The 10885-nt window shown below is 36.6% G+C and overlaps 1 protein-coding gene across 1 annotated transcript; it reads right to left on the bottom strand.

Moving 5' to 3' along the window:
- Positions 1 to 2028: 2028 nt before the first annotated feature.
- Positions 2029 to 7806, bottom strand: slc22a5 (solute carrier family 22 member 5). The gene is made up of 10 exons (XM_010733475.3): positions 7215 to 7806; positions 7004 to 7107; positions 5070 to 5224; positions 4740 to 4911; positions 4493 to 4619; positions 4068 to 4162; positions 3678 to 3892; positions 3049 to 3231; positions 2761 to 2896; positions 2029 to 2402 (listed from the first exon to the last, which is right to left on the bottom strand). Exons 1-10 carry the CDS (start codon positions 7602 to 7604, stop codon positions 2303 to 2305), a joined length of 1677 nt encoding a protein of 558 aa, XP_010731777.1. The 5' UTR covers positions 7605 to 7806; the 3' UTR covers positions 2029 to 2302.
- Positions 7807 to 10885: the final 3079 nt, after the last annotated feature.

Here is a 10885-nt window from a genome sequence, read left to right as displayed (position 1 = left end):
GGTTTGCTTTTACTTCCTCCACGTGATAATGTACTGTCAATTATATTACCAACTTAATATATTTTAAGCTGTGTTAGTGACCCTGTGACAATGATAGTAGAGTTAAGTCATCTATTTACTTTTTATCTACAGTCATCATGAGGTTCACGGTTGTGGTTTTGAGTCAAATGACCCAGCATCTACATAGACTGGCACAAAATTGGGTAGACACATTCATCTCCATGGAGTTAGGGACAATGTTAAATTTTAGATTGTTATGGGGATAGATAGCTACATATTAGCTGTATTTTTGAGTTTAACAGTATCACTTGTTGATCTCCTGTCTCTTAACTCATAACATGACTCTGTGTCATCCAGTCTGTGACAATACGTACTTACTGAGAACTGTTTAATGTCACTACAATGAATAGAAAGATTAATAAATTAAGTTTTGGCATTTGACCCTGCTAAGTGCTGTTGTAACTGGAATGTTGTCGGTCAGTTAATTTGAACTTTCTAAAAATCTTTTGTCAGAGATTTTTCACCATCATGTTTCTCTCTAAAAAGGCAACTAATTACTATTTTTTAAGTGGAAACCTTGGAAACATTTCAAAAAGAAGTTAAAAGATTACCGGTACTTATCTCTCACCTCTGTGACAATGGTTGACTGGTGGATTTTTTTGCTGTATATCCACCCATCCAGACACCTCTCCAAAGGAATTTCACTCACGTTCACATCAATGTTTGGAATGATTTCATTTTGAGAGTAGTTCCTGACAATTTCCAGATTAAGTCTTGTGCAAGAGCTGCGTTTTGTAATGCCATCAACCGTCTCCAGAGGGATCGTTACATTTCTCCACATCTCTGTGATGCTGTAGTTTTTAGGGATGTAACACTCGTGAGGTGGGGTATCACCTACAAATACTATATAGATGGCAATAAACCCATTTGGGAGGATGTGCTGATGGCCAGAGCAAGAAAAATCCTTAGCTGAAAGGGTCCCCAAGATCCAAGAAAAGATGTGATGCTGTCATAGTCTCAAATTTTTGAGTTGTCCATTACATCACAAAAATACTTTAGATTTTTTTTAAAAAGGAAAAAAAAATACAAAGACACTCTGCCAGTACTGATAAGCAAAAGAGTATGCTCTACTGCTCCATGAATCTGAGTCATGAGGACGAGTTCTGATATTTATATGGCAGCTCAGTCTGAACTGGGAGGTTCTACAGTTGCAAACACTGCTGTGAAAACACCACCACAGCATACCACATCACTGAGCTGCACAATTTGTTGTGTTGTACATATTGTACGTTTTCAAATATATACTTTTAGATTTAGATGTTTTCTGTGAAAATTAATTACAGAATTATACTCAATATATAAATTGTAATCCAGTCAAACAGCCTTCAATAAATCCTCCCAAAAAAAAAAGAGCATCATTATCAAGTGAATAAAGCCTGTCATTATTTTTATGGTGGAAATAAGGTGGATGTGAGGTGAGAGTGGGTTTAAAAGTAGTTATGATTTTTGCTCATGTGATCATTTCCTCATGTCTCCAAATAAACATGGATGACCTGTCATTAAGGAGAGCAGCTAGTGAGGATTTTTATAAACATTGATTAGATGCATCAACCTACTGGAGAATCCTCTCCCACACATGTTTGACACAGAAAGGATGTCATGCCTCTGCAGAAAAGAGGGATCATCTTTGTTAGTGCACATTACGCAGGAATACATTATGATTTAATATTTACAGGTTAATGTTGTAACAGTTACAGGTATGAATTTCTTCTTGTTTTAAAGAGCATATTAATGTGTTATGTTAACAGAGTGTTTATCATGTGAGAACAAACCTGTTTGGTCCTACTGAGAGTAGATAGAGCGAACATTATTATCTTAACTTTGAACCAGTGTATGTCACAACAAGTCTAAATCAGACATGAAGGTGTGGGAGAGTTTGTTAGTTAAAGACAAATGGACAAATGGAGCATGCTTCATCTACCTCTTTTCACTTGAAGCAACAACAATAGCAAGGAGAACCGTATTAAGGATGAACTGAGGCTGTGTATTAGGAGAGTGTCCAAACTTTAATTACATATATTGTGTTAAATCAGTTTTAAAAAATCACAAATGTATTTCAGTTTCATAAAAAATAAAAAATAAAAAGTTCAAAAAGGGTCTTTGCAACATTTCTGAAAGCAAAATTCTTGAATTATAAAACATCAACTGAGTAAAAAAATATGGCAGTAGACTTTTGGGTCAGATTTCAAATTTATTTTCTTTTTCACTTCCTTCCTTCCTTCCTTCCTTCCTTCCTTCCTTCCTACGGAACAAGAGTTTGCACATCAGATTTGGCATCACGTTGTACGGTTGGGTTGCCACTTCCTTCTACATATTTCTTTTTTTTGGATCCACTGCACAACCTGCAATAAAAAGAAACACCATGGTAAAAACAGCAAATGCATACATAAATGGCTGTTGTTGTTTTGAATTGTTTTTTAGCCATAGTTTAATATGAAGCATTTAAAATACAATAAGATGTGCGTCTTTGTTCAAAAAGAATGCAGGAGTTTCATATAATACAAACTCTGAGAGGATGTTCATTCCCCTGTAAAGCTCTCTCAAGAAAAACATGGCGACTTCTTGGCTGTTACTACACTCTTCACATGACTGACTTAATAGCTCATCTTGCCTTAACTAATCAAAGGTGACCTAACCTTGAATGTCATGGTGACACGTTTAAATGTATAAACAACAGTAACCAGAGTGGAATGCACCTACCCCTGACATTCTTGCATTTGCTCCACTGTTTCTGGAAGATCTCTATTGAAGGTCTCTGGAAGGAAGAGGTTCACCACAGACGACGCAATTGTGAGACTCCCCATTAAAATATATGGCAGAACCTTATTATAAGTACCTGTAAATAAGAAAAGAGCAAAATTCTACATTAGAAAATGAAAGTTTTACTTACTGATATGATCATATGCAGACTTTTTTGTTCTTTTAGATACATACAGTATATCAGTGCAGTAAATATGCAGTATTTTTGTGTACTCAACATCTACATACCTAAATAGATGACATAAGGAGCTGTGATACTGCCAATGCGTGCAGCAGAGGAGCACATTCCCATGCCAACATTCCTGAGCACAGTGGGATAAATCTCAGCGGTGTAGATATAGACCATGCTGAAGGCCATGGTGAAGCCAAACTTCCCAGTCATTTCCAGTGCCAGAGCAACATAGTTGAAGGCTGAGGAGGAGGATAGAAAGGAGATAATTGGAGTCATTTATGAATGAATTCAGTGTTCTTCAACATGAACAAACTGGTCACTGAAAAGGCAGAGCAAGTCTGGCATGTTGGTTAACCAGTTCACGGTTCCACTGCTCTGTGATTGTGCTTTGACTGACCCTATGCTCAATCCTCAATGGACAATTACACAATCACTGCTAGTAGATTGAAATTTTCCACATATGATAAAACACCTGTAATTCAATTTATTTACGAGTATTTGGCATATAACTATTTAGATTGCACATTTAAACAACCCTGTTATATGAAGTGTACTTCTTGGAGATATGTTGTCCAGACACTTTGTGACAAGTTGTACATCGCACCATCTCTAATCTTATCTTGAGAATGAATGAGAGACAGGAAAAGAAAGAAAGAATAACATTTCTGAATTATACTATGCTTACAGTCAGGGATGAACTGGATGAGAAGGAGAACTCCTCCTCCAATGACGAGGAACGATGACAGAAGAGCTCTTCTTGGACATTTGCTCAGCAGCCAAGTAGAAACAACATAGGCAGGGACCTCAGTCGTAGCTGACAAAAAACAGTTCATGAAAGGGTTGCCACTCAGGTTGGAGGTGTTCAGGGATAAACCAAAATATCCAATGTTGATTGCCATCCTGAAAATAAAAATAAGACTAGAATCAATGGCACAGATTTTATTTATCAAATAAATGTCACCAGATGTGATCTTCAGTCACAAGCCGATGAACAAATGTCTGTATCGCCATTGATTAACAAAGATTTTACAAATTGTGAACAATAATCTTTAATGAGGAAAAAACAACCACTCACCATAAAAGGAGACACATCAGTGTGATGCATCTGAGGTTCTTGGATTTCAAAATATCAAGCATGGTGTAGCTTCTGCTTTGAAGCATTGCTTGGAGCTATAACCGAGTTAAACAAGAGAATTCATTAGGTTACATTTTCCAAACATGCGCACAAAATATCTCAAATATGAGTTTGGTGAAGGAACAATTGATGCAGACTTGAAGGAGTTTGGGATATGGGATTATATACACCATCTTTTTTTAGACATAAATTACAGAAGTATGCCTAATTCCAATTATAAAGATATGGTTTCAGGTTCAAAAGATTCACACTTGTGAAGATACTGTTTTTAGTGTTTCCATGGATGAAAAAAAATCATATTTGATCAAAAGATATAAAAGGATATTTGAAATATCACAAATGATACAACATCATTAAAAACTCACCTCAAACTCTTTAAAAATGACTTGTGGTGCCTCAACTTTATTTTTCCTTGCAGCATCTCTCACGATGACCTCAGCCTCTTCCACACGACCCCGAGTAATCAGCCACCGAGGAGACTCTGGGATGAACCTGCACAATTCATTTAGGTTTACTATAAAAGTCAACAAAACAGCTTGTTTATTATCTGTCAAACCAGGGATGCTGACTATGAAATCATTATTTGATTGATAAGTATTAATGAGAACGTACCACCACAATGGGATGTAGACCACAGAAGTCATTGAGAGAACGGCTAGAAGAGTCCTCCATTCTCTGATGCCATATGCAATCCAGGGTAGTGTCATGTACCCAATGCAATAGAAAAGAAAGGCTCCGAGAGTTGTGAAGATCACTCGCATAGTTTTACTTAACACCTCCGTTCCTGTCCAAGATAAAACAAAATGTAAATGTTTTGTGATGAGCAGGACATTGAAAAAATATGAATGAGTACACAGTAAAAGTCATACTGAAGCAAGTTATGCAGATGGCAAAAATTCATTTATGACAAACATAGTGGAATGAGTGGTTCACATCACATACCAAGTACAAAAGCAGAAATATAGATGGATATCTGAGAGGCTCCGACAAAGAGGAACATGATGCAGAACATCCTCCATGAATAAGAGAAGGACTGAAGCAGGACCGAGACACTCTGGGCTGCAAGAGAGATGAAAACTACCTTCTTCCTCCCAAACCTAAACAGAAAAAAGTGCACATCATTGGCAATGATTCACAGACACATTTTGCAAATATGATGACAGTGACATGTTAGTGATTTTCTTTTTTTATCCTAATACTCTTAATTTGTTTTAAGTTTTCCAAAACTGCCCGAGGAATGTTCTTGACTGGCTACCTGACTTTAATCCAACTAAGTGTGTGTTTCACTTGCTGAAACCAAGAGTGAATGCAAAAAAATCATTAAATACACAACAAGTAAAGAGCAGGGATAGGGAAGATATTGAGTGTCCGGAGGAATACTGTACATATAAAAAACCCTACAATTCTTGCACATTCACTCTACTCTTACAGTCATTGTTTCATTTCAAATATGTGTTAGAGTACAGAGCCAAAGCAATTACATTTTTCTGTGAAACTTGGTTGTATGAAGCTATGAATACATATTTTTGCACCTTTGTGCAAGGAGCAGGTAACCTTCTGCAACTTAGTTTCATAAAGTTGAAACCTCTATGCATCTAGGTTAATGCAACAGCCAACCGAAATTCTGACAATGACTTTTGATCAGTTGGATTAATTTACTGCAATTCAATGTTCAAAGTTTGTGAACTACTGATTATCTATGATAGATTTGTATGCATGGTTAACATGGCACTGGCATATAATGATCCATTCATTGCTAAGGCATTCTCCTTAGCAATCTCCTTTTGCTAAACATAAACCTACTCCCCCAGCAAGACAACTTGCATGTATTGTTTCATTGTATAATGACATAATAAGACACTGTGGCCTCTCTCCAGCACTCCCTTTCAATCAGGTCCTTGCAAATGGTCACAGAATCACACCTCCAAAAACCTTGTTGCTTAACAGCAATAAAGTAAAATGAGAATTTATTATCTACTCATAAACTGTTGGCAACATACAAGTGTAGTCCTTAACAGCTCTATTTGCAGTCTTTAAAAGCATACATGCGACACAGTGATCAACAACCTCAAAGCCCCGAACCCCCTGTTTCTCCACCATTGAGTGTACAGTGTGTTTTCACAGCTGCAAAAGGGCTGAATAATTAAACACAAGTTTGCACACTGCTGTGTCCCGTGACCCCTGCTTTTCTACAATGAAAAGGTACTGTCAAAGCCAAACCCTTACTACAACTAACATCATACGTTATCTATATAAGTATTTTTTATATAATATTGTTCTAACACCTGTCAGGACCAACAACTCTGTGGCAGAAAACCACAGCACCCACTCGTTTTACTACTTCTGAATGATGATTGTCTGCTAGATCAAGCTCATTTGCATTTGGTTTCCATGAAAGCACAACCAGTACTGAATTAAACAACCAAACAAAGAGCTGTTACAATACCACCCAATGACCAATTCTTACCATCAACCCTAAATGTTAAGCAGACTTCTTCAACACCATCCATCATCATTATTACACATACACATACTTACCCGTCACTGTAAGACTGGTGATAACTTTAAAGGAGGAGACTTCTGTCTCAGTGAAAAGAAATCCTGTCTTTAATCTCAACAGTAGATGGAGCTGTTGTCATTGTAGTGACAGCTTATCAGGTCTAGAGTAACATTACTGTAGACCATAACTTTAAAGTGTGAAATCCTTACTTACTCAACTAATCATTTTCTATTTTAATAAGCAGAATTTAATATCATGACTGATTAAAACCCCTTACATAAAATCACATCAACAGTATTGTAGCAAATGACAAAAACGTCTTATTGCAAGTACATTTATGGTACATTTGTGATACAGATAATTAGGGATGAAATACCTGTCAGAAAGCTGGCCAGAGATTAGGGACCCAATAAGGTAACCCACAAAGAGAGTCGAGGATGCAAAGGGAACCTTCCACTGGTTGTCGCAAACGAGGTCCCACTGAGAAATGACACAAGTTAGACACCCATTTCAAAAGAAAAAGGCAAACTGGAAACTTATTGAATTGAAATTTCACACAGAAAACACACATGCACATTCATACTGACCTCAGTGACTATGTTGGATTGGTAGATCTCTTTGCTGTAGTTCCATCCATCTAAACATCCCTCCTTCTCCAGGCTAGTAAGGTTGACATCCCTTCCAGGAATATATCCCTCAGCGGAGAGATTTCTCACCACATCCAACTTATATCTGCTGCACTGGTTCTTCACCTCCTTACCGTCCACTTTCGTAAAGGGAATGATGGCATTTCTCCACTCATCAGTTAAGTTAACGTCTGGAATGAGACAGTGGTGTTTCGGAGCTGCCCCAACAAAGACAATGTAAAGTCCATTGAATCCAGTTGAGACAAAAACTGTGTTGAGGAGGAAGAATGTGGTCCAGAAATAAGGACCAGTCTGTCCGAGGAATGCAGTGTCTTCATCATAGTCTCCCATTCTTTATGGAAAAAAAAAACAACCTCCCGGCTCTTGAGGGAGAAAAAAATTCTCTGTAACTCTTCAGAGTATGAGACGTGGTATCCCACCAAGTCCTCAGCCTAGTACCAGAGTGGTATAGTTGAGCTGTCCAGTGGGATGGAGTCACAATTGAGACACTCTAGTTTCTAGTCCTGAGAGAACATCAGCTAACTTTTTCATCCCACAGTGACTTACAGTAAGACTGCTGCATCCACTGTCTCTCATTTTATGAGCAGACTGGGAAACAATTAATCAGAGATTAGTGATTGAGAGAACTCTCAATCACTGATTTGATTTACTAAAAGAAAAAATGATCAAAAGCTTCAGAGTGGCCAATCTGTCCAACCAACCCCCGCACCACTGTAGTCAAAGTGGTATTGCTAAACAACATTCCACACTTTTAAATACCCCCATGTTGCTAAGTGGCATTAGGACTCCCATTGGACTATTTTAAGCCACACTGCAAAAGGCAAAAGGGCTTTATGTGAAGTTCAGCAGAAATTATGACAATCCTGTATGTGGGCCTTAAATGAACAATAGTTGGCATTGAATGCATGAATAAGTCAATTATATGCTTATAGTCACTGGTGGAATGTAACTAGATACATTCACTTTATGTACTTAGTCAATAGAGTTTATTTTAGTTCACTCTTTCTACTAAATTTGTTGTACTTTTATTGTTATTCTTTTAGGCGTTTTAAAAAAAATCTTATACCACTGCAATTTTTGAGCAATCTCTGGCACATGAATTATCTTCAGGATTAAAATCTTATTTTAAACATCCACTGTGTAACATCTAGGTGGCTCCATTTACAGAATATGGCATAAATTGAATATAATATTCATAACTATGTTTTAATTAGTGTGTTATCACAAGACAACAAAAATTGGTATGTTAGTATTACCTTAGGATGAGCCTTTTATATCTACAGAGGGAGGGGGTTCTCTTCCACAATGTCTGCCATGTTTCTACAGTAGCCCAGAACGGACAAATACACATTGGAGGCAGCATAGTTTCTGCTCAACGCTCAAATGCATTTTGGAAACCAATATTGCACTTTTTTATCCCACTACAACACTTTGCAGATTCTGATTGGTAATACAAAATATAAAAATCAAGTAATAATTTAAGTTTTTACTAATTAGAATCCAGTCATATTATATATGACATTGTGAAATTAACTATTCTGCACAATGAGCACTTTTATTTTTTGTACTTTATATTTTACTTTGTATTTAGATGTTAATACTTACATATTTTAATTTGCTAAATACTCTTCCACTCCTGCTTATTGATGTACTGATTGCCTTTTTAGCAAGACAATCAGCCACATTTCAACTGAGCTAAAGGATGTAAATTTTTTATACATGACAAGATTAAGTCATTGTCATCAGTAGTACTTTTATTGAAAAGACCAAATGAATTTCAAAAACATCTCATCAAACAGTGTAAATCAATCCTGAAGATGCTTACATGCCACTGTATGTTCAGTATTGGGAGAAAGTTAGTGACTGTATCCAAACCAGGTTTCTTCTAAGCGGATAAGGAGATTAAATGATTTATTCTAACCAAGTTATGATAATCATGTGAAAGTCCAGAACAGTGATTTTCCTCTAAACCAAGTTTAAAGGGGAGTTCTCCATGCACCGAAAGCAAATCTCTTGCTCAAGAGCACTTTAGTAAGGGAAAATACAAGGGACTGACTTCAGGTTTTCAGAAGGGGATATATTTATTTAATCTTTTTGCAAATTTATTCCAAAGGAGGCATAGATATTGTTGTTTTATATTATTATCTATGAGAAACAATCATTAAACTCATTGTCATTCCTTTGAAATGAAAATGAAATGACCTGAAGAGAAAAACTTAAATGGCCCTTTATGTCAAACAAACTCAGAGTGCAAGTAAATAAATGAGCTGTTACACAAGACAAATAAATGAGCAGATTACACATAAGCTACCAATAATGTATGTGCATGTGTGTATGTAAAGTTTGAATTTTGTAAATCAAGCTAACGTCTAAAAAATTTCTAATATCTTCTTTTTACTTGTATTATTTGGCTGAACAGTTCATGTCAGGTTGGTGATGTAACAAAGGGATTGTTCTTTCACATGACCACGTGAATGTGAATGTGACCATAGTTCATCACTTTGTTGCACTAATTAGTGTAATGTGTATAATCATTTACTTCAGTCAGAGGGTATACATACTGTACAAAAGAACGTATGGTTGCTCATGGATGTTGAGAAGACAGGCGATTGTGCAGCCACTAGATTCCAGGGAAATAACATATTAATGCAGGTAATTGTTCTCAATGACTTAATTAAATCTTGATGTATTAAACAAAGTATTATTTCAGAAGTGGGATGCTTGCATGAAATTGTAGAAAATATAATATAATAGAAAAAAAAATGGCCCTAATAACCAAAGAAAAATCCTAATATTGCTATTACTCAGTTTTTTAAAGAGCATTAGGACATAGCTTCAAAGAAATCCTCCATTCAGATTATGTTTAATATAGTTATGAAAAACATTCCTTGATGTTTCTCCCAGTTCATGTTTAAACATTATTAGAATACACATATTTGCTTTTCTGTGAACAGTTAGATGAGAGGATTGATAACTTGTGTTTAACTGGAATTAACTGGGATCACCCAGTCCTCTTCCATGGAGAATGCCATGTTGAACCCCTTCTTTTCTACAGTAGCCCAGACTGGGGGGAAAAAAAAATAAACATTGGCTGTAGATACTGTAGGGCCTTTTCACGCTATTAGACCATTTCACAGCCTCTGTAGTTGTTCTTTCATGCAAGGAAAGAGAAAAGATGAGGTGATGGTTGCTGTCTTATAAGAGGGGAGTGTTATGGGAATTTTAAAGAAAAACCCTTGAATAAGGAGCACCGGATTCAAAGTATCAAAGTTTAGGTTGAATTTATTCTTCTTGTACAAGAAGGAGCGTTTCACAGTGCAACACACAAATAGGGTTACAGAGAAAAAGGCTCCCTGAGGAGCTCTGATAGTTGGTTCTTATATATTTTCCTAAAAATGGGCTGTCTCAACCCCCGCAAATTGTTAACAGACAATTTACACACAGTATATAGAATCTAAACAGCATCCTAATCAGTAGCCAGTATATCCCCAATCTAGATGTCACCTCTCTGACCTGTCCCTGGCCCTCATTCTGTTCTGAAATCCCTCTATTTATACATTAACCTGAACTTTACCTTACCCTGCCAGTCTCAGCCAAACAATAATAAAGGA

The sequence above is a fragment of the Larimichthys crocea genome, chromosome XXII, assembly GCF_000972845.2.
Source record: "Larimichthys crocea isolate SSNF chromosome XXII, L_crocea_2.0, whole genome shotgun sequence".
Lineage (NCBI taxonomy): Eukaryota > Metazoa > Chordata > Actinopteri > Sciaenidae > Larimichthys > Larimichthys crocea.
This window is presented reverse-complemented; position numbering and strand designations above follow the sequence as displayed.